At 42.8% G+C, this 24214-nt stretch overlaps 1 protein-coding gene and 1 non-coding gene across 3 annotated transcripts in view; one reads left to right on the forward strand and one right to left on the reverse strand.

Annotated features, from left to right (window-relative positions):
• GABRR1 (gamma-aminobutyric acid type A receptor subunit rho1) overlaps positions 1-13275 on the reverse strand; it is a 37158-nt gene extending 23883 nt beyond the window's left edge. The window contains exon 1 of one of the 2 annotated variants that reach the window (XM_058734695.1): positions 13079-13275. In XM_058734695.1, the coding sequence (XP_058590678.1) occupies positions 13079-13137 (59 nt within the window). In that variant the 5' untranslated portion in view covers positions 13138-13275. Of the gene's footprint in view, positions 1-3318; positions 3558-13078 lie in introns of those variants that run through there. The other variant, XM_058734694.1, reaches the window with a different exon arrangement.
• A 1956-nt stretch (positions 13276-15231) lies between these two features.
• TRNAK-CUU (transfer RNA lysine (anticodon CUU)) lies at positions 15232-15304 on the forward strand. The gene has a single exon. It is a non-coding gene; the product is annotated as a tRNA-Lys (tRNA).
• The last annotated feature ends 8910 nt before the right edge of the window (positions 15305-24214 follow it).

Raw genomic sequence — 24214 nt, forward strand, 5'->3', positions numbered from 1 at the left:
TTGATCCTATTCTTATTTCATGCAACATGGTGTCTTCGGGTCGCCTCACCTACCACCTCCTGTGAGGACTCCTGTTAAATCTACATCCCCCAGCTTGATTTCCATCCTGAGCTGTGGACCTATAGCTTCCGACTGGACAGCTATCTCTTAGCATCTTGTGAAGGCACATCCACATCCACATGCTCGTACAGAACACCTCTTTCCCCCCAGATCTGCCCCTCCTCCTGTCTCCTTTCCCTGGCACCACCCTCTACCCAGTCACACAATCCATCTACCTACTAGTCTTCCACCCAAGCTAATTCTGACAATTCTAGCCCCTTAAAGCTCTCAAATCCATCTCCCCTAGTCCTGTTCTTTCCACAAATATCCTACTCCCGGCTATCAGCATCCCTCACCTGGGCTAAGGCATAGACTCTGGATTACTTTCTCTGTCTCCCCTCTAGCACTCTTTCCAGCCTCCCACCATACTGCTACCAGTGTGATCTCTCCAAAAATGGAAGTCCGCTGAAGCAACTCGGACCCTCTTTACCTTCAGAATCAACTTGAATTCTTTAGCATAGCAAAGCAAGTATAGTAACAGTACTTCCGGCTTCTGGTAGATCAGTTTGCCCTCCCAGAGCAAGAGCTGGCATTTGTCCCAGGGCCTGCGGTGTAGACAGGTTATGCCTCCATTCCTCCAGGGAGGAGAGAGAGACAATAACTATTGATTCATCCTGGAAACATTGCTCAATGCCCTGACATTCTGATGTTTACCAAGCATGGATTTGTGAAAGGAACTCCACCTGGATGTGCCTCCCATGGAGATCTGGAGGGGAAAAACACTTGAATGATTTGCCAGGGTGGAGACTACAGTGAGGCAAGTGAGAAAAAAACCTAAGGAGGCGCTCTCAGGATCATGCAAGCGCCTCCTTCAATTTTGCACCATAGACACCGCACTTGCCTCACCCTGTTCTGTGAGTGTGTTCATCTTGCTTCCCATTCCATTAGGATAAATTACGAAAAGAAGCCTGGATACAAACTACTAGCATCTTATGAGTTTAGATTCTGGATGAAATTAAGTGATCCCTTTAAAAATTTAGGTTACATATGGGTACCTAGGTGGCTCAGTCGGTTAAGTGTCTGACTTCGGCTCAGGTCATGATCTCACAGTTCATGAGTTCGAGTCCCACGTCGGGCTCTGTGCTGACAGCTCAGAGCCTGGAGCCTGCTCTGGATTCTGCATCTCCCTCTCTCTCTGCCCCTTCCCTGCTTGCGCTGTCTCTCTCTCTCTCTCTCTCTTTCAAAAATAAACATTAAAAAAATTTTTAATAAATAAAATAATAAAAATTTAGGCAAATTAAAACTTAATCTGGTTGGTGGATATATAAATTGGATCCACCAATCTGGAAAACAGTTCGGCCAAATATATTTGGAGATTTAAGATTCTTGTGCCACTTCTAGGAGCCTATTCTAATTAAAAAAATCACATATGTAGGGGCATCTGGCTGGCTCAGTCAGTAGAGCATGTGACTAGCCCAGGGTCTTGAGTTCAAGCCCTATGTTGAGGATAGAGCTCACTTAAAAATAAACATGTATGTAAACAACTATTCTTATATACAAAGATATTCATGTATAATATTTATAATACTTAAATGGTGGTACATTATGCATTATAACGCAGTCACTCAAGTGATAATTATGTAGACATTAAATAAGTAAACATGCAGACAAAACCATATAAATATAATGAGTTTACAAAACTGGACGTATAGAATAATCCCAAACTAGTCAATACCCAGGACATGCTTAGAAAAAAAAATAATAATAAAAGATTGAAAGAAAATGCACAAAAATGTTAACATTAATACCCATAAACTTCTGAGCTTAGGGATTATGGGTGGTTTTTGTGTGTTTCTAAAACATTTTTTCCCATTTTTTAAAATGTTAAATAATGGTCATGTATAACTTTCATAATAAAAAAAGAAAGTTCTTTTAAGTAAATTTTTTTTTAAAGAAAATCTGTTTCGCTCTCTGGGACTTCTCTTCATCATTGGTATTTACCAACTGGTCGCCACTCCAACTCTGGTTTAGGAGAGAGGCTGAGAAGTTTTTGACGACAACCAATAGGGTTTGTTGCTGTTGCTGCTTTTAATCCTCATGAGCACATTTGGTTCAGATAATCTCTATGGCTGTAGCGCTCCACGAATTCCACTGTCTGCCCAAGCAACTCCTGACTCTGACAGAACCAGGGCATATGGCTTGTACACAGCAGTCCCCCTCAGCGTCCAGGACTTACCGCGATCCCCGGATATTTCAGCTCCTAGCTTTGCGATGTTGCTAAAATATCCCGAAACAAGTGCTGTGAGTCATAGCTGGCTGTTCGGAAGCCTGTGGGGGGTTAGGAGGCTCTCAAGACCCAGGAGGGGGACATGGAGGAGCTGGATACCCAGCTCTCTCATTAGCCCTGAACGCTAGAAAGCTGGATTTCCTTTCACATAAATTGATATTTCTGACCTCTATTTGTATTTACATCCAGAGATAAGGAGCCCTGAAGCTTAATTTGGACCCAATGCCGATAAAGAAACTGAGAGTCACGATGCCCTTACTGCCTCTATTTCCTCATCAGTAAAGAGAGCTGGATTAGGTTTTCTCCAAATGGGCTATTTTATTGATAAATGTCGGGCAAGCAGGTGTGCAAGTGTGCACTTAATCACCAGCACCGTCATCAGAGCTGCCTGAGAGGCCGAGTGTCAGAGGGTGTGTGTTTCTGCCTAAGATGCCGCTCGGACACCACTTCAGCCAGGGTGGCGCATACCGTTGGCATCGAGCAAGGGTCCGGTCTGCAGGCAGGTCCATCCTTGCACCCTTTCCGCTTACGGGTAGGGGATGATCCAATGATCCATCCAGCCAGACAGCTTGAAGAAAGCTGCCTTTTCTTTTAAAAGATGTTTAAAAGGACCCACAAATCTAACCGAAATAATTAGAACTAACAGAATCATTTTCACTAATTAGAGGTCCCATGGAATTTGCAGACTTGTTTCCACCTAGGATGCAGACATCCAATAAATGCCCTTAATTTTTTAAAAAACGTACATATATTCTTTTTTCCCAGAGTCTATCTTTCACCCAGGACAATTCATAAGAGATTTAAGAATATGCAACGATAGCACTATATCTAATCTAGCATCATTAAAAAACAACAACATAATTCTAACTTCCTAAAAGATAGGAAGCAGGAGAACAAAGGGAAAAGTGGGGAAAGGCATCCACATAAAACACAGTATTATGGAAATGATTCTGGAACAATACCATTAGCTCTATCCCTAAAAGTCCACTCACCTGCCCTTCTTAGACATCTCGTGTACTTCTCTTCTTCGCCAATGCACTCTGCTTTCAGTGGCCAAAACCCATCCCCACCACAACAGGAAGATGCCAACTTTCATATTCTGAACAGCCAACATGGGTTTCCAAATCCAAACAGTTCTCTCAAGAAACAGCAAAAAGGAAAAGGATGTTCTTTTTCTCTCTTAAGACATTATTGGTCTGTTCATTATTACAAGGATGTTTACTCATGCAAAAAAAAAAAAAAAATCAACCCACAGTATGTAATCTGGAGAGCAGGAGAAAGCAATTTCCACTAAACCTATAAATCCTCCTACGTCAGATGTCAGGGATTTTCTGAACTGAGGTTGAAGCCCTGTGTTCCTGTCGAACAATTATTTCGACCAGTCTAAATTAGTTCATCATCAGATGCTGTGAGTATGTTAGTAAAGGTCTGTATTTTCTGGTCCAGTGAATAGAAGGAAAATGGACCAAAGCAATTTCCAAAATGAGAAATGCCAGAGGTGCTGAACCACTTCCTATGCCAAGTTAATGAGCTCCTCCCTGGATCTATTTTAAGCTTCCGGCCATTATTATTTGCTTTAGCTGAAGGCTGGATTTGTACAGCGCTCCGCCCCCACTCCTTCCTATGCTGAATCCACAGAACCTCTGGGCTTCCTACCTGGGCAGGTTTTCTATATGGCTGAGGTTGGGAGGGCTAGTGGGGAAGAGGCTTTTTTGTCTTCATTTGCACAGAAAGAACTAAATTTTCTTGTCAGCTGTATTATTTGTATTATGAACTTCTCTAGACTTTTCACATTAAAAAAAATACCAGAAATAAATTAACAGTAGCCATTAAGTCTGTGTTATCTATTGTTAAAAACAACGGGCCCAAAATGGAGTCACTTAGGCTAAGCTCCATGTCACCAAATCAAGACTTAGTTTCAGCTCTCCCAGAAATGGAATCTTTTTTTTTTTTTTTAAGTTTTGTTTATTTTGAGAAAGAGGGAGAGAGAGACAGTGAGCACACCAGCAGGGGAGGGGCAGAGAGAGGGAGAGAGAGAATCCTAAGCAGGCTCTGCACTGTTCGCGCAGAGCCCAATGTAGGGTTCGAACTCAGGAACTGTGAGATCATTACCTGAGCTGAAGTCAAGAGTTTGACACTTAACCAACTGTGCCACCCAGGAGCCCCCAGAAATGGAATCTTAAATCAGTCAATCAGGAATCGCCTAATTAGCACTAGTTAGGTAATCTACCTGACAGACCCTTGTCATCCCCTAAAAAAAAAAAGCAACCTTGCAGTAACCAGCCCACTTAAAAAAAATTTTTTTTTAATGTCTATTTCTTTTTTAGAGAGACAGAGTGTGAGCAGGAGAGGAACAGAGAGAGAGGGAGACGCAGAATCACAAGCAGGCTCCAGGCTCCGAGCTGTCAGCACAGAGCCCGACATGGGGCTCAAACTCATGGATCGCTCAAACTCATGGACCACTCAAACTCATGGACCACGAGAGCATGACCCGAGCTGAAGTCGCCACTTAACCAACTGAGCCACCCAGGCACCCCTAACCAGTCCACTTTTTTGTCAAGTATAACTTCCTTGTCGCCCACCTACACTGCACTTCTGCTTCTACAAATCTCTCATTTTATAGAACTCCTCAGAGCTCTTTCCTAGCTACTAGATTAGATGTTGCTTGATTCATGAATCATTGAATAAAAGCAATAAGATCTTCAAAATATACTCAGTTGAATTTCTTTTATTGTTTATTTATTTTGAGAGAGAGAGAGAGAGAGCAGGGAAGGGGTAGAGAGAGGGAGAGAATCCCAAGCAGGCCCTGCACTTTTGGTTCAGAGACCAATGCTAGGCTCAAACTCTCAAACTGTGAGATTCATGACCTGAGCCAAAATCAAGAGTCAGACGCTTAACCGACTGAGCCATGCCTCTTCAGCTGAATTTTTTAAACATCATAGTTTTTCTTTTCTTTTTTTTTTGTTCAAAAGACCGCTATAATCAACTGGCCAGAGTTTGTGTCTTCATCAAAGAAAAGCAGTCTCAGAATCTCATGGAAGAAGACAGTACAAGGTCCTTCAAACTACTGACTCTTCAAATCTTGGCTGACATGGCTTGGATAATTTTCAGAGAATTTTAGCAGAAGTTAGTTGGGATTTCCAGGCCTCTTTATAGTTGAAAAGCAGACAGTTTCATGAAACTGCTAACCCGACATCCATCAGAATGAGAATTAATTATATAAGATTGAACCAATTACTGTAGGAAATTTTATTGAGGTTATTTGGAATATCGTTGATTTGCTTTAATGCTCTATCTACTGGATGTGTAAAGAAGCCTTTTCTTTTTCTTTTTATGCTCTATGCTATTCACAATAATTTTGTAAATTCTGCTGTTGTAAACTAAAATGAGACATTTAAAAATGATATATGATTCTCACCAACAGTCAATTACCCTCCTTGGAATTCAGAAACTTACCTAGTCTCTTTACTTTTCAATACAGTTATTTATATATGTTCAATAAGAATCTGTCCTCCTTTTTGCCAGAATATAACTAAAAGACTCCATTGTGCAAGCAAGGCCTTGCCTGAAATATTGTCATCGTCATACTCAGTTGACTAGATGTGACAAGCCATTTTAAATAACAAAGTTTGGGGGCACCTGCCTGGCTCAGTGGGTAGTGCATGACTCTTGATCTCGGGCTTGTGAGTTAAAGCCTCATGTTGGGTGTAGAGACTACTTAAAAATAAAATCTTTTAAAAATAAATTAATTTAAAAAATAAAGAACAAAATTAGGCTGTAATTATGGAGTCAACGTCTGCAAAGTCCTCTGAGGAAAACTGGCCTGGACCAGTTTATAGGGACCACCCTTTTTAGGTAGTAAGAAAGGTCATTTCAAAGGTAAGCCATTGGGGTAGTTTTCAAAACCTCAGGAAGAGAGGAACTTGCCCAAAGGTACTGCAGCTAAAGGCTGGTGGAGGATCTTGGGACAACAAATAAGACATGCTTTTCAAAGTCCAGTCTAAGATTCCTTATGATAACTTGTAGGTAGGAGTTAACTTGGTACCATTTGATGCTGTATTACCCTAGATTTTGCAAAGCAAGCTGAAAGAGGCCTCTCTGATCAATCAACAATCTTGATGCCCCTATTTTAAGTAATCAGCCGAACCTAATGTGACCAGCTTTTTTTGGTGACCAAGAATAATCTTTGAAATTATGTATGATCACAGGGGGAAGGAAATCTGTCAGGAAAAGCTGTCAGATATTGAAATGGTCGAAAGAGATTATTGCGTGTCCTTACAATAGAATGCAAAGCTTTGTCCAGTGGACCCTCCTCATTCTATAACGATGTGGCCTTTGATTGTCGTTGACCAGGTTATTTTACAACGTCATAACAGTAGACATTAACATGTAGAAAACTGACAGTAATATATTTTTTCTGCCCATAACTATGCAAATTATTCTTTTTTTCCAGTAGAGAATACAAATCTCTATAAATCAAATCCTCAAATGTACTAGTTGTAATATCTTATTGGTCCTTTAACCAATTAATGAGTTAAATAAAAACTTTGACATGTGTCATAGTTATATGAAAGTTGTGATTAGATCTTCTTATATAAATTATCCCTTAACAGCACTCAATAAATAGATGTTGAAAATAATTCAACATATAGAAATAAAGGCAGAATATGTGATGTCTCCAGAAGTCAATGCAAGCCAAGCATGGTTAGATCATTGGTGGGGAGTTGCTGACCTGAAGAGCCAAAGTGGCAAAGAAGAAAGATTCTGGGGCTGAGTACATAAAAATCTCCAGGTGGAGAAGTCATTGAAGGGACCATCAAATGGCTCTTTGATGCTCATTTTGGAAAATGAATTTCTTTCTTGTTTGGAGGACCCTGGGCATAACCAAAGAGAGCAAATCTAGATGGCCTCAAATATGCATTTCCAATCTTCTCTCAGTAGCTTAGCAGAGAGCCAGCTCAGCAGGTCTGAGTTAGCTCAATGGAAGGACTGGCTGATGCTAGATGCCCAGCCTTCCCAATTAGGCCACTTCCCCCACCAGAAAGCTCCAATGGCAGAGCCCTAAGGGGAGGAACCCTGTCTTAGAGCCCTTTCTGTATTTGGACCTAGCCAACCATACCCAGCCCAAGCACCCTTCTTGGGGGGATCATGAGGGCTCAAAAAGTCATGTGCACTTTGCTACTTCCCTACTTATAGGTGTTCTTTTATTTATTTATTTATTTATTTATTTATTTATTTATTTTTAAGTAGGTTGCACACCCAGTGTGGAGCCCATGGTGGGGCTTGACCATGAGATCAAGACCTAAGTTGAGATTAAGAATGGGACGCTTATCCGAATGAGCCACCTAGGTGCCACCCTACTTATAAGTGTTCTTAATAAATGTTTTTTCTCCCATCAACACCATGTGACTCTATTGCAGAGAATATCCATCACATTTTTGCAAGACAAGGACATAAGAGGGGTTTATAAAGAGTATATGTGGTCTAAGAGCACCAGTTGGGGCTAACATCCGGATTCAGGAAGGTAGAGGGGTTAGAAATCATGATCCAAGGCTTATCGAGGACCCAGACTGACCTACTCAAGTATAGTATTTCCAGACCAATTTTAAAAACCACTGGTTTTTTTTTTGTTTTTTTTTTTTTTTAATTTTTTTTTTTTAACGTTTATTTATTTTTGAGACAGAGAGAGACAGAGCATGAACGGGGGAGGGGCAGAGAGAGAGGGAGACACAGAATCGGAAACAGGCTCCAGGCTCTGAGCCATCTGCCCAGAGCCTGATGCGGGGCTCGAACTCACGGACCGCGAGATCGTGACCTGAGCCGAAGTCGGCCGCTTAACCAACTGAGCCACCCAGGCGCCCCTAAAAACCACTGTTTTTGACCAAATCCTCCTTTTCCTTTATTTAGCATGACAATCTCTCTTTCTAATTTCTTTTTTTATTCCTCAATTATCATGGCCTTCTCTACATCAATGCAGGAACTCCAGGGTAGTAATTCCTTCAGTGGAGAAAGGAACAGGCAGTAGTTGAGGCTAGTTTGCTTTCTCATTGCTTCTTCTAAGCTCTTCAAGTGTCTCCTTGCCTCTGGCCCTCAGAACCAGCCCAACACTCCATGCCCAAGGCACTCACAGACCAAGAGGGTCAACTTCAGACACCACACTCCTGGTTGCTCCAAGACAATGGCCCTGGGCCTTCATGAACTGTTTCCAAGTTACTCACTCCAGAACATTCTCTACATGCACACCAATTTTGCTCTGACTCTGAGCTCAGTGTCTAAATGTGGTTTCCCAGCTTTGGACTAAAGTTTGCAAGGAGGGAAATCAGAGATAAGAGATGCCCTAGTGGCTCCTGTGATAAACAGATTTCATATCTGTTCTTTCCCTTTTCTAATTACTCATTTACTGTTATCTCCCTGAACAAGATTTCAGTCATCAATGAGGCATATCTCTTTTGCTCATCATTTAGAATCTTAGCTGGCTCACAGGAGGTGCTCAATAAATATTTAGTGAATGAATAATGAACATATTAAATGCCCAATGCTTTTATTTCCTAAGGAAGAAAATACATAAATACATTTAAATTTTTTCTAAGTTTAATTCTGAAGCATTTCAAAATATAGGAAACAATTTCAGATACTCATGTATTGATAGGAAAACGTTCAACAATGTTTGAAACAAAAATTTTTTTCTCTCGCCTTGAAAGTTCATCCAAACCCATCCTATGTAACTCATCGTTTTTATAAAATAACCTCTCCTGATCACAATAACTCATCTTAAGTTCTCTCTCTCTCTGTGTACTGGTATCACTTATTCTGTACTGCAAACGGCATTTTCTTAAATGTTTTTTTTTTTTGAGAGACTGAGAGAGAGTATGAGTGGGAGAGGGGCAGAGAGAATCTGAAGCAGGCTCCAGGCTCCGAGCTGTCAGCACAGAGCCCAACATGGGGCTCCAACTCACAAACTGCAAGATCATGACCTGAGCCAAAGTCAGACACGTAACCAACTGAGCCACCCAGGTCCTCCAAGGTTAGCTCCAGGTTAGCATTTAATTATCTACTGTCTAAAATGGTTGGCTACTTATTTCACATACACTGTACTAGCCTTCTTTGTCTAAGGGCAATATAAAATGTCATTAACTGTATCTTATTCATCTTTTCATCACAGCAGCACCCAGCACAAGACTTTGTACACTGTTGGTTGAAAAATTACATTCCTTTTTGATTCTCTATTTCTCATAATTATGGTCAAAAAAGAAATGTTTCATGAATGCTTAGACAAATACATGTTTCATGAATGCTTATCTGGTGATTCTCTGAACAATCTCTCAGACATTTGGCCAAAATCCTTAGGAGGTTGGGCACTCAGTCTCTTTCTTATGAGGCAACCCCTACTTCCTGTTTTGTCAAGTTCTTTCCAGTAGGAGCCACAAGTGAGTTTTTAAAATGTAATTTTTAGTTTAATTTGATTAGAAGTTATGAACACCAACTAGCAATAGAATCAGTAAGAAAAACACATATATAGTTTCCCACCCTTGAAACAGAGAATGAAGGAAGGCAGCACTAACAATTCCTATTTTTTTTAAACTATCATGGTTTGCCATTTTAGATGACTTGAATTTTTTCCTCCATCAGACTAAAACGAGTAATGAGAAGAGCACTTATGACATACAGAGTATTTTCAGTATTTTCAGTATTTTCACATCTTGGGTGACTTTGGATATGTTTTGACTTGCTGTACTGCAATCTCTCATTTGGAATAATCCTTCTAAGCCACAGATCCATCTAGGACTAGCAATAAATAATAAGTATCTATAAAGTGCTATGTCAATGAAAAGAATGATATCACTGAAATAATTCGCAACAACCTTCTCAACAAGTGACCTGTGGAAAAGCAATAGATCGTTTAAAAAGTAGTCAAAAGTAGTGCCTCTCAAGAAACGAATCTTAACTACAGAGTACAAACTGATGGTTACCAGAGGGGAGTTGGGGGGATGGGCGAATTCGGTGATGGAGATTAAGGAGTGCATTTATCATGGTGAGCACTGAGTAATGTATAGAATTGTTGAATCACAACATTGTGCACCTGAAACTAATATAACACTGTATGTTAACTAAACTGGAATTTTTTTTAAAAATAAAAAATTAAAAGTAGTGGTCCTCAACCACTATTTCAGTCCACCCAATGGACTGAAGACTACTGGGTGACTTTGGCAAAAGCCAAGGGAGTCCATCAATCTATACAGATACTATATCTGCAAAAAATAGAGGCTTGACTCAAGCAGGCTTAAAAAGGAATGTATTATCTCACAAAACAAGAAATCCAGGCTGCAGGTTTGTTTGATTTAGTGGTGTCATCAAAAACTCAGGTTCTTAAAAAACAACAATTCAGGTTCTTTCCTTCTTTCATTCTTTTATGTGTTTTCTGTTTCCTTACTCATGGTTGCAATATGGCTGCCAACAGCAATAAGTTTCCTTATTCATATCCAGTGGGAGAGAAAGAGAGAACACCTCTTCCCAGAGCATGGAAGAGAAGCCCTTCCCTTAAGTTTGACTGGGCCAAGTAAGGTCAAAAGTCCATCGCTGGACCGCTACCTTCACTGGGGAAAATGTGATCTGATTGACTTGGAATAATCAGGATCCACCTCTGGATTGGAAATGGAGCAGATGCTTGAACGAAACTGGAACTGTGACTCAGGAAGGAGGAAAACAGGGTGAAAGCTGGCTCAGCCACCAGTGGTACTCACCACAGGCGTGAAGTCTGTGCACTGTGAAGACTAATGCACGACCTGCCTTTGCTGCTGTTTCCAACTGCCTTAGTGGCTTCTATGATCGATAAAATGCGAACCCATTTTAGAAGTGTTTTGCAAGTACAGCTGAATTCATAAGGGCCTTCAGCCATATATTTTCTCCACCTAGTGATATTTAAATTATGACTACAGGGGCGCCTGGATGGCTCAGTCAGTAAAGCACCCGAGTCTTGATATCAGCTCAGGTCATGATCTCATGGTTTGTGAGATCCAGACCCACATGGGGCTCTGCTCTTATAGCACAGAGTCTACTTGGGATTTTCTCTCTCCTTCTCTCTCCGCCCCTCCCCTGCTTGCTCTCTCTCTCTCAAAATAAATAAACATTAAAAATTTTCTTTTTAATTATGACTACAGTCATCTGATTAGAAAGGAAAGAAGGAAGGAAGAAAGGCTGTTTGTTATGTCAATCTATCAATTACATCACTGATCCTGTGCGGAGTCAGTGCAGCCCTGTCTCCCTCTGCTGGAATCATGATAAAATTGTTAAGGCACCTTTTTATCATTTCCAAGTCTGTCTTTAACTGAAACACAGAGGCTTCTAGGTTCAAGTATAACTTCATAAAATGTCCCCTAGTTTCTTGTTGGTGGAGTTTGATATGCTTGTCACAGTTCCAGGGGAGTCGCTGTGGAGAAAAAAGGAAATACTGTGAGGTCAATCTATTCCTAAAGCCCGAGTGACCATTTGGTGCCCTTCGTGGGGTAGCTGGGATTTAAGCAGGGTGTTGATGTGAGGTTCCCTCAGTGGCATGATGTGGTCTGAGAGCTAAATGCAAAACACAAGGACTTCTTTCATTGTCCCCAAACCAACCCAATTGCTGAATAATTGCAGTTTGCTATTGAGTGGTCCTGTGGCATTTACAAAACACTGTTATATCCAGGGTTCCATTTGGTCCCAAGAACCAGCCCTGGAAGTAGGCACAGGAGTACTACTTCTACTTCATCCACAAGAAACCTGAGGCCCCAAGACATTAAGTTATTTCTCCCAGGACATGTGGGTAGTAAACAGGAAAACTTGTACTTTTGATCCCAGAGCCTGTGCTTTTCCATTGACTCAAACCCCTCCCCCTTCCTGAAATGGCTGGTCTGCAAAATGATATTATTTGTCACACAGTCTTCTTCTTTTTTAAATTTTTTTTAGTGTTTATTTATTTTTGAGAGAGAGACAGAGTGTGAACGGAGGAGGTGCAGTGAGAGGGAGACACAGAATCCGAAGCGGGCTCCAGGCTCTGAGCTGTCAGCACAGAGTCCGACACAGGGCTCGAACCCAAGAGCTGTGAGATCATGACCTGAGCCAAAGTCAGACGCTTAATCCACTGAGCCACCCAGGTGCCCCTGTCACACAGTTTTTTTTGTTTAACATGTTGCCCAAAGCATTTAGAAGACATCTCAGATCTTTTAGTTAATTAGTTCCGGATTCTTCCCTGCTAATTAGGGGAAATGATTCATTTGAATGAAAGGGAGGCTTTTTGGCCACAGTAAGAATGGATTCTTTGACTAAGAAGCCACATTTGGAACTGCTCAACACTTGAAGAAAAGAATGTAATTTAATTTTACCATAAAATAAACAACAGGCTTAAACTGAACTCAGCAGCAGCAAAGAAGGACGTAACAGTTGTGCAATTTTTAATGTCTGACTATTTAACTTTTTGTAGCATGTGACTGCGTTGACTCCCAGATTAACTTTCGTTGCATACCATTTCTTAAAATAAATTAACATAAATTCCACTGTCTCTTTGAATCTGTTGAAAAATAAAAACAAAATGGCTAGCTTCAGAGTGTATTCATTTGTCTCCAGTTTTTCAAATGACTTGGTTCTTTGCTTTAAGGAGAGAAAAAACACTGGAGACCCTTAAGAGTCAGTGAAATGAATGCTTTTTTGTAGATTTGTGTCCACTTTCTGCCCTCTGAGGGCCAATGCTGGGCTTTCCTTAGGGGCTTCTGAACTCACCCCAAATCTTGCTCCATACTCTGCCATTCCAGCAGGAGAACATCCAGGATAGCTCCCATGTGATTATAAATTCACAGGTCAGTGGAGAATTGCAGTCCTTGATCAACGATAGATAGAATCATGTCTTGGTCACTGATGGATAGAATCATGACCATTCCAGCTGGGGGGAGGTGTTGGTGCTCCCCAAGTTCATCTACCTCATTTATGAACAGAAAACAGATCCAGATGGGTAATTTGGTTTGGGTTGCTTTTTCCAAGTGGCTACAAAGTTGTAGGAGGTTCTCGTTCTTATTAGCTCCATTTAGGTACCACTGGTAATTTCCTGTTTTAGTCAATGCTGAAGATAGATAGCCAATCCCTGGTGATGTGGTTGTGGGGGCCATAACTCCTACTTCTAATTTTTCTGCAGAAAATGCTTAAAAAAAGCAGCACAGGTGGTTTTCTCAGCCTGTTCTTCTCGGGTTGAATATTCAGTTTCAGGAGTTGCTAAATTTCACCTAACTTTAGAATTTCCACAACTCACATTCTGAAACCTCAGTGTTAGGGACATGTAATATTTTAGATAACCATGATCATTTTGCTTAAAAACTGAACTTTATTTTCAGATCAATTTGGAAGTGTTAATTAGTGGTCCCCAGGAATTTTATTTTAAGTTTTTATTTATTTATTCATTTAAGTAAGCTCTACACCCAACGTGGGGCTCGAACTCATGATCCTGAGATCAGAGTCATAGTCTCTTCCCACTGAGCCAGCCAGGTGCCCGCCCCTCTTTTTTTTTTTTTTTTTTTTTTTTTTTAAGGAGTGGTCCCCAGTAATTTTAAAAGAAAAAAGAAAAAGGGGCACCAGGGTGGCTCAGTCGGTTAAGCGTCCCACTTCAGCCCAGGTTGTGATCTCACTGTTGGTGAGTTTGAGCCCTGCATCAGGCTTTCCCTGTCAGAGCTGAGCTTGCTTGTGATCCTCTGTCTCCCTCTCGCCCCTCCCCTGCTCATGCTCTTTCTCTCTCTCAAAAAATAAATAAACATTTAAAAAATAAAAAAAGAAAAAAGAAATGCTGTGCTGTCCATCCCCTCTCCCCAGTCCCCACCCAGAAATGCAAGGTGCCTTCTGACTCAGTTGTCCACAGCGTCTCAGACAGAAGGGGGTGCAGCCTGAAGTACAGGGGTCTATAAGAAGCAAGGCCAAATGTCCAGGCAGTGAGGATAGACATGCCAGTAAATGACCAAATGGTCTTGGATATGGGGATGCTTCCTTCTTAGCATTCAGTGCTTCAGGGTGTTTCCCACCTCACCAGGGCACCAAACTGTGTGTCCTGGGAAAGTAGGAGCTCACAGGATCTGTTCCATCCTGTGGGTGGTTCTGATTATCTCATAAATGCAGAGTTTTCGCTGAGAATATGGCTGACCCAGCAGTCTCACCACAAACCTCCAGGAAGACCGAAATGGGAAATCAGTAAGATTTTAGGCAAACTTGCAGTTTCCTTCTGTTATATCTTGGAGACAACTTACCAACAAATCTGGATATAGCAACCCTCCCACAAGGAAATAAAGGCGGTGGATGAAGACGATTACTGTAAAGTGAGCTGCTAGGAGGAGGTATAATGACATGTTTTTAGAAAGGCAGATGGCACAATAGTAACAGCTCAGATTCGAGCCAGTTCTATGGATTCAAATCCCATTTATGCCGTTTATACCTGTGTGGCCTCTGAGAGGTAGACCTGTCCGGCCCCCGAGTTCTTCATCCATAAAATGGGAATGATAGGAAGGTAAATGAGTGAATAAACAAAACATGCATGACACATGTGAAATATTCCACCGTAAGCTTTTAAGGGAAAACCGTGTGAATTTGTCAAAGACAACACTACCACCTTGCACTCACACAGAGCTTTAAGCTGACAGATACCTTGTATGCTTTCTCTCATTTGCTTCTCAAAAAAAAAAAAAACAACAAAAAACCCTGCGAGGTAGGCTAGGTAAAAACTAGTGCCTCCATTTTACACAAAAGAAAACTAAAAGTCCAAGAATTTTCTCCACTGTAAAATGGAGCAATTAATCAGGAGTGACTCATTTCTAAATTGTAAAGCATTTTCAGACCAAGCCTACTTCCTTCATTTGATTGCAATTGGAAGACAACAACTTTTCAAAAGCACATGAACTGCCCAGCTAGCTCAGTCGGTAGAGCATGAGACTCTTAATCTCAGGGTCGTGGGTTCGAGCCCCACGTTGGGCGGTTACTTTTCCTTTCTCTGAGGCACCTGGGTGGCTCAGTCAGTGAAGCATCTGACTCCGGACTCTTGAACTGGCTCAGGTCATGATCTCATGGTTCATGAGCCCGCTTCAGATCCTCTGTATCCCTCTCCCTCTGCCCCTCCCCTGTTCTCTCTCTCTCTCTCTCAAAAATAAACACTTTAAGCTCATGAATGCTCCCCACTTCCTCTCTCCCATCTCAAAAAGAAATAAACTTTTTTTAAGTTCATGAATTGGTAATTGTTCCCTTCATCCTCCCATCTTCCACAAACTCCTCATTCACCCAAAGCACGGTTCCAGATGCATGCTTGTGCCTCAGAGATTTAGTCGAGTATCTTTGATGAGCATGTTTCTGTGATAAGTCAAGAATATACTCACACACACCTGTCCGTTTCCTTATTTATAAGCTACAAATTTATTACTTACAGATTTATTTAAGTTATTTATTATAATTATTATAGAAAGCTTTACTTCTCAAACTGAAAATGATCTAAATGTCTATCAACAGGAGAATGGATAAAGAGATCATGCTTTATTCATACAACGGGATACTACTCAGCAGCAAATAGGAATGAACTACAGATACTTGCAACAACATGAATGAAACTCAGAAATGGATGTTGAATGAAAAAAGCCAGACACAAAAGAGTACATACCTTATGACTCCATGTATACGAAGTTTGAGAAATGACAACACAAATCCAGTGGTGATAGAACCCACAGCAGTGGTTGTGAGGTTAGGGGGAGGTGGACATAAGGACTGACTGGAAGTAAGGCATAAGATTTGTCAGAAAGGTTCTGTCTCTTGATAGGAAGGTGGGTTACTGGGTATACACACTTGCTGAAACTCACTAAACAATACACTTAAGATCTGCGCATTTCATTGCATGTAAAACATACGTCAATAAAAGCTGTCAGCTGTAGGTAGTTTACACATTAATAGTTTATTAAAAGGTAGCTTTTCCAGAAATACAGATATGACTAGACATGCCAACCATGTAGATGCCCATATTCATGTGGACTATTGATTAACATGAAGTAGACAAGAACAGAAGAGGATTATAGAAAATGAAAGATGGCTTCGTTCTTGGACATTATGACCTTAAGGTAGGCAGTAACTTGAATCACAGGCACACAAATGGTCCAAATTACTAACGCATTAACTAACACATTGTTATTCACAATACATTGTTTTAAATGTAGTCTTGTTTCTTTTATTAAGAAAGAAGCTCCAGAACGATAGACTCCAGCTACTTAACCTCACTCTGGTATTTTTCTTATTTTTCTTATTATTACTTTTTAAATGTTTATTTTTGAGACAGAGAGAGAGAGAGAGCAGGAGCAGGGAAAAGGCAGAGAGAGACACACAGAATCTGAAGCAGGCTCCAGGCTCTGAGCTGTCGGCACAGAGCCACACGCAGGGCTCAAACTCATGACCATGACCTGAGCCAAAGTCGGATGCTTAACCAACTGAGCCACTCAGGTGCCCCTCTTATTTTTAATATACTTATATCATATTTGCTGATCGACTCAATTTCTAAAGTTATTCAAACTCAGAAGAAGCTCTCCTCTGTGTCACATTTACATCCTTCAAGCCAGCAGGAGATCTCAAAACAATGTACTACTGTTAACAAAAGGATGGGGGGGTGACTCAGGGCAAACCCTTCATTATTCCTGGGAAAACAATCTCAGACTGATAATCACCTTGGAGGGTGTTCTGTTCTCTTGATTCTAGTATTCGAGGCCCCTTAGAGTGTGAGGGGGACAGACCAGCTCAGCCCCTGGAGACAACAGTCATGCAAACAGGTGGAACAGTTAGTGAGGGCACGGGCTTTAGGCCCTCACAGCCTATCCCAAGGAGAATGGCCTCAGATTTGCTAACCCCATTTGCTTGTCCCTAAATTTGGCAGAGTTGGAGGAAATAAAACTCCTGCCCTCTTTCAAAATAAACGATGGCAGGGACTCAGTTCCCAGGTCCTATTTCTGGGCATAGAAACATTCCAAGTCTCTGAGCTCAGTAGTAACAGAAGCTCCTGGCATCAACACAATGCTTTAGAAAGACCCATGTATCTCTGCCCTGCTTCACACTTGAGAATAGGAACAAGAAGGTATCTGGGTGAGAGGAAGGGAGGAGGCAATGACTGAACATTTTGTCTTTTCTTATGACCTTCCTAACTGTTCTCAGCTGGGGCTTCATGGAAACAACTGGCTGTGTTCTTGGGTGGTATGGCAGGAACTGCTCTTTCCTACACTCTGTGTTTTCCCTTTTCTTCCAGAATACCCTATTTTTACCTAGGTATATGTCTATTCCGAGCAAACACATTTCCCAGCATTCTCTACAGCTAGATGCGGCCATAAGACCAAGTTCCGGCCAATGGGGAAGTGTGCAACAGCCCCCTGGAACTTTCCTTGAAAGATAGCTGGCATGCTTCATTTTTCCTTCTTCCTCCCCTTGCATACATCCTGCCTCTTCAATTGCAGAAAGATCGCTAGGATTCCTAGCACCATCTTGGACCATGAGGTCAAGGGCCACACTCTAAGGGGAGCAAGCAGTGAGCAGGAAACAGCCTGAGTTTTCATGAGACTACGTGGAACAGAGCTACTAGAGCATTCTGGACTGCCCCTTGTGGGCTTCTTTCTTTTTAACGCCATGTTCTTTACATGTAGCTGAATCTAACTGAAACTGGTGTAGGTGACATTCAGCAAGTCACTAAAAGCAAATGCATAAACCTGGATAGTATTCAATGACACCAAGCCAGTTTTTTCAAAGGAGTTTTCCTGAGGCCAGAGATATGCTCTAGGAAACTCTGAAAAGCATGACTGAGTGAAGAATCCTGAGAGGTGACCCATGTCATCTTCCAACTTCAGAAAAAACACATGAAGTACCAAAGTCTGGGCATTTGTAGGTGTCCCCGTGGGTCACAGGCCTGAGAAGATGGAATCTCCAGACAAAGGGAGAAGTCTTAACCCGAGTCACATGCCATTACCAATTCATGTCATTTGAGGAGTATTAACTAAATTCTGTAACTGGCAGAAGAGAGTATCTGGGTAAGCATTTTTCCTTTGAAAATTAGCTGTCTGCCAGTATGCAAGTTACTCAACCTCCCTGGGTCTGTTTTCTTATCTGCAAAATGAAGAATGAATCCTCCTCACAGAAAGGGTGCCTGGGTGGGTGGCTCAGTCAGTTGAGCGCCCAACTTCGGCTCCATGTCAAGGGCTCACGCCCCGCATGGGACTCACTGCTGTCAGCACAGAGGCCGCTTCAGATTCTCTGTCCCCCTCTCTCTCTGCCCCTCCCCCTACATGCTCTCTCTCTCAAAAATAAACATTTTAAAAAAGGAAAGTGGTCCCCCAAACCACGAACTGATCCATGACAAAGTTTTCATCTACCCTTTTGATGAAAATGGCTGGCTGAAATGTAAACCGGGTTCTCTTGCGAAGAATTTTATATACTCTGTGATCAGGTTAGTATTAAAATGTTTGTTGTTTTAGAAATGACTGCAGGGGCACCTGGGTGGCTCAGTCGGTTCAGCATCCAACTTCGGTTCAGGTCATGATCTCATGGTTCGTGGGTTTGAGCCCCGCATCGGGCTCGGTGCTGACAGCTCAGAGCCTGGAGCCTGCTTCGGATTCTGTGTCTCCCTCTCTCCCTGCCCCTCCCCCACTTGTGTTCTGTTTCTCTATCTCTCAAAAATAAATAAACATTGAAAAAAAATTAAAAAAGAAAAAAAGAAGTGACTGCAATCACAGGGGCACCAGGGTGGCTCAGTCAGTTAAGCGGCCAACTTTGGCTCAGGTCATGATCTCATGGTTTGTGTGTTCGAGCCCCACGTCGGGCTCTGTGCTGACAGCTCAGAGCCTGGAGCCTTCTTTGGATTCTGTGTCTCACTCTCTCTCTGCCCCTGCCCCACTCATGCTCTGTGTCTCTTGAAAATAAATAAATGTTAAAAAAAAAAAAAAAAGAAAGAAATGATTGCAATCACAGATGGAACTGATATTTTGGGTGGTAGGGCATTTTAGGGTGGTAGGGTGGTAGGGTAGACTCCTCTCCTTTGCCTACATTGTATTTTTCCTGGGCCAGGCACTGGGCTGAGTGCTTCAGACAGGTTAACTCACTCCTCACATCCACCCTAAGATGCCAGAATTACCATCTTTTTCCCCCCAGACAGAGAAACTAAAGCTCAGAGAGATTAAGTACATTGCTCAATGTCAGATGGTTAGCAAAATGCATTCACGGAATCTCCAGCCTCCCGCCTCCACACTGAACACGAGTAGGATATTTCAGTAGCTAACAGGAAATGGCATAGTGTAAATAAAGCCCCTGGCACAGTGTCTAGCACATAGTGGGTACTTCATTCGTTCCTTCCGTATTTACTGGGCATCCACCATGTGCCAAACACTGTTATGCCTTGAGAGACAGCAATTAAGAATATAGATGGAAATCCCTGTCCTGTGGAGCTTACATTCTAGGACTCATTACATCTGTGATGGCATCTTCTGCTGCAGCTTTCACCTACATGCACTCTTTCTGCTCATAGGAGGAATGAAAAAGGTTTGTGGCCATGTTCAACTCTACAACCCTACAATGGCAGAGCAGACATCAGGGGAGAAATGGGGCCCTCGTGCCAACAGCTGCCAGCTTCCTCCAGGAGGGTGAGCAGTGGTGCTCTCTTAAGGAAGAGGAGAGGTGATGGGGACGGGAAAAAGTGGGTGAAGCATGAAGGCTGGAGGCCAGAAGACCAGGACCCAGGGCTGGAAGCTTTTTCCAAATAGTTTGGGCAGATATGATGTCAGTGCAGAAACCTAAAGTTCTGTGGGTGGTTGGTGCCTAGTTGCCCCTCCCACCTCTAACCTCCCTTCCACCTGTGCCACCAACAAGCCAGGCACCTTCAGGATTGATCGGAGCAGTGCCGATGGGAGAAGACTGAGGCTTCCCTGGGGGCCTGTGTGTCTCAGACTCCACAGCTTTCTTGCAGGGAACCATGCCAAGTGAAAGGACTTGGGGTCAGAAGTTCTGTTGCAGTACTGGCCCTGTAACTTGACGTATTTACCTCTTATCTCCTCTGTGAACCCTACTTCATGGGGTTCTTGGAAAGATTAAAGCACTGGGCACTTGCTTACAGTAGGCTGTCTTCTTTGTTGTGTTGGTTGCTTTGCCCAAGAGCAGGATGAAAAAATTGTTGGGAAAAGAGGAAGGATGAGCTTCTGTTCCTTCCTTACTGTTCCCCCACTCTGGCTGGGTCCATTGCCTTGTCCCCACACCCTCTGCTCATTCCTATTCTCTCATCTCTCACCCCTGGAGTAGTCCCTGAAGCACCCCCAGAGAACCCACTGGGTCCCGGGGACCACAGTTTGCAAACCATGCAAACCAAGTCGAGACAATACTCTACCAAAGAAATTTATTTCAGATTTTAGTATCAGTCTTCAAAAAAAGCATCAGTGTTATTTAAAAGAGAGACAGAGAGTGAAAGAGGACTTCAACTACCTCCATTCTGACCTTGGTCTGTATTTTCTAATTGATTAAGTTCTTCTTTCCAGCTTATCTCTTAACTCAGGCAAAAGACCCTGCAGGCAGAGCATCCTCTGATGGGAACTGAAACTACCCCCTGAGGCAACAAGCACTGCCCTGAGCCAGCAAGAGACTCCACTCCGACTGACTCCAGGACAATGTGCAATTTGATCTTCGCTGCCCTTCTGCACTTTCCCACCAACCTTTGTCCCACATTTTCTCCTATAAACCTGGAAGTATTTTCAGCACTTTGGAGACAGTCTTTGAGACTCTAGTCTGCTGTCTTCTCGGTGTTGGCCTCACTGAAATAAACTCCTTTCTTCTTCACCACCACTCATTTCTCTGCCTTTGGGTTTTGTCGGTGACAAGTGGCGGAACCTGGTCTGTGTGGGAACCCCGGAGCCAGGTGCTCTGATACCCCTCTGCCCTGGCTACAAGAGTGGGGACCATAATAAAATCAGAAACTCTTGGGGTAGTGGGACTTAGGCACTGAGACTTCTTTTTTTTAAACTCCCCAGGTGACTACCATTAGCCAGAGCTAGGAAAGCACGGATTAAGGAGGATAATCACAACATAAAGGAAATTTCTTAATGCTCAAATGCATAAAATGCTTGGAGGATGCCAGTAAGGTGGTAATAAATTCTGCTTTGGGAAGGAAGAGGATGTCAGGAAATCAACAGAGAGGAGGTGACATTTAAGCTCAACTTTAAATGATGAGCAGGGGTCTCTAAGGCCTTGCCACTTGAAGCGTGGTCTGCAGACCAGCAGCTGGAACATCTCCCAGGTGCTTGCTGGGAGTGCAGGATCCTGGGTCCCCTCCCCACCTACTGGATGTGAGTGTGCATGTTAACAAGCCCCCCAGGTTATTCATGTGCACTGCAGAATCTGGGATGCCTTGGGGTAAATGGACAGGGTGGAGAAGAGCTTTGCCACCACAAACCTGGTCGGTTTAGATTAAACAATGGTTTACTATAGCCGAGGTTTATCTTTCAATTTCTCTTTTAAAATAAATCCCAAACCTAATGTTCTCAATGGCTGACCCAAATGTCATTTCGTAATGACATCTGAAGGTCTGAGGGTGAGGATTGAGTGCTTTATCCAATCTGCTAATGGCGAATGTTTTTATACTACCCATGCAGATGCTCACCGGTGACTCCGGGGGTGGGACAGGCTGGGACAATGCAGCCTCCTGGCACAGGATTTGGGTCTCTGTGCAAACCGGCCAGCACGTTCACCCTCGGACGGGTTGGGCACACAGCCTTCCTTGTGGGAACCATTTTAACTCCTGCCACATTTCCTAGTGACCGCGTGGGGGTGGGGGCATCAGCTGCTTCCAATCCAGTGTTAATCCCACAAGCACAGCTGTCTGTTCTTTTGCAACGAAAGGAAAAAAGAAGAGGTCTATGGTGGTGGGGTTATGAATCATGCTGGTCTGTACCATTTAAACGGGACATGCAACCCCCAAACTATAACCTATTGACTATTTCAAGAGTAAGGAATTTGAGAAACGGCTTGTGCAGGACGGACTTTCTGACCGTCCCCTGAAGCAAGTCATAACGTTTATGTGACAGCTGCCCTTTCCACACCCACAGGAAAGGAGCACCCTTATCTCCAAAGATGAAGGGACACAGGAAGGAATTTGAAGAAACAAGGCTTGCTAAATCCCCCCACCCCCATTTACTACACTTACCTCATACCTTTTGTCCTATCATATCTTCCCATGACGCTTCACACTTCATCAAATCTAGCACAAAAACACTCAGGTTTAACCATTTCTTTGGGCCTTCATTTCTTTTCAAATCCTCGGTGTCACATGAGACTTACATTAGATAAACATGTATGCTTTTCTCCTATTTATCTTTCTGTCTTTTTCAGTTTCACTTGCAGACTCAGCCAGGGACTCTAAGAGGGTCGAGGAAAACTTTCCTTCCCTATAACAGCGTAAGTGATAGAAACCCATACTGCTTCGCCCTGGCCGCCCTGAATAGCTGCAGGTCCCACAGGCCAGCTTCCAACCTCAAGAGGTAGCCACGTGTCCTAGTTGACTCTAAGTTTCTACCTGGGTGTAGGGGTGACTCCCATGCCCACATGTCTCAGCACAACCCAGACCAGCTTGGGTTTTCTTTTCTTTCTACTCTTTCCAACCTCATTTCTGCCCATCTAAGTAAGGGAATAAATTGCCCTTTTTCCTGAAAATACTATGGGAAATAATAATTGCTTCACGAAGTCCACCTACCTAAATGTATTGAACACAATTATGGAAGACAGCACGCTTTGGTGGGTATGTGGTAGGGGCAATCCTTCCCACCTCAGCGGGGTTTACATGAGAATTGAATTGGGAACCACATATCCACTCTCACCACAGTGCCAAGCACAAGAGAATGCACTCAATACCTGGCCCTTTACATAATGAGGTTGCTTTAACATCTGTTCTATCTTCCCTGATGGCTGAAGCAGTGGCCACACTGTCTCCGGTGGTGCCCGCCCCATGCATGTGGGAACAGAGGATGGCACAAGTCCTCGAGACTGTTGCTGGTCCACAGACCTGGCAACTAGGTTATAAACACTGTTTTCAGACCGGTCCCCTAAATTCCAATATAATAATTTGGGAAACCAACCACTGAGATCACAATCCTCATTCAGGCCAGGTATGCCACTGTGTTATGTTTAAATCCTCCAAGAAAACAAGAGTCTAAAATATTCTTTCCATAATAAATAGCAGTAATTCTCTGAGCCTTTTCCCTTCTACCTCCCTAAATCACTTATAGTTAGGTCCCTCTTCTTTAACATCTCCCTGTGTGCTTGATCCCACCAAGCCTTTGGCCTCCATCTTGCCATGTCTGATCACAGTGTTTATCCTTCTCTATTTTTATGGTTAGCATTTGCCCCCAGCTGTACCCTCCTCCGTTTGAGAGTCTCCCTTCTTCCAGTTTCTAAAGCACAACAGTCTTCTGGGTATCCTACTTCTCTGATCAGTCCTTCTCTTCCCACCTAAAAATAAACTCCTAAACTCCTGTCTGCAGACTTCTTCTCTTCTGCTTTGCTCCTGGAGCTCCACCCACTCTGACAGCTTCACTGAGCTTTGAGCTTCATTGAGCATCTAAGAGGGAGCCTTACCTCCCTCCAGCCCCAGACCAATGTTTATAACTTTCATTCACATCTCCACTTGTCTGCCAGGACCAAACTCCTCACCCTCCACAGGGAATAGCTCTTTCCCCTGGCTTCCCAGTCTCTGTTAATGTCAGCACACAGGCTGTGGCTCTCACATATAACTGAACTTAATGTGAACTTTCTCCACTATACTTATCATTGTTTTTCCCCCTCATTGGTTCCCTCAGACTACGCAGCTTTCCATTTTTTGAATTCCTGCTCTCCCTTCTGCAG

This window comes from Neofelis nebulosa, chromosome 6 (assembly GCF_028018385.1).
Source record: "Neofelis nebulosa isolate mNeoNeb1 chromosome 6, mNeoNeb1.pri, whole genome shotgun sequence".
NCBI lineage: Eukaryota > Metazoa > Chordata > Mammalia > Carnivora > Felidae > Neofelis > Neofelis nebulosa.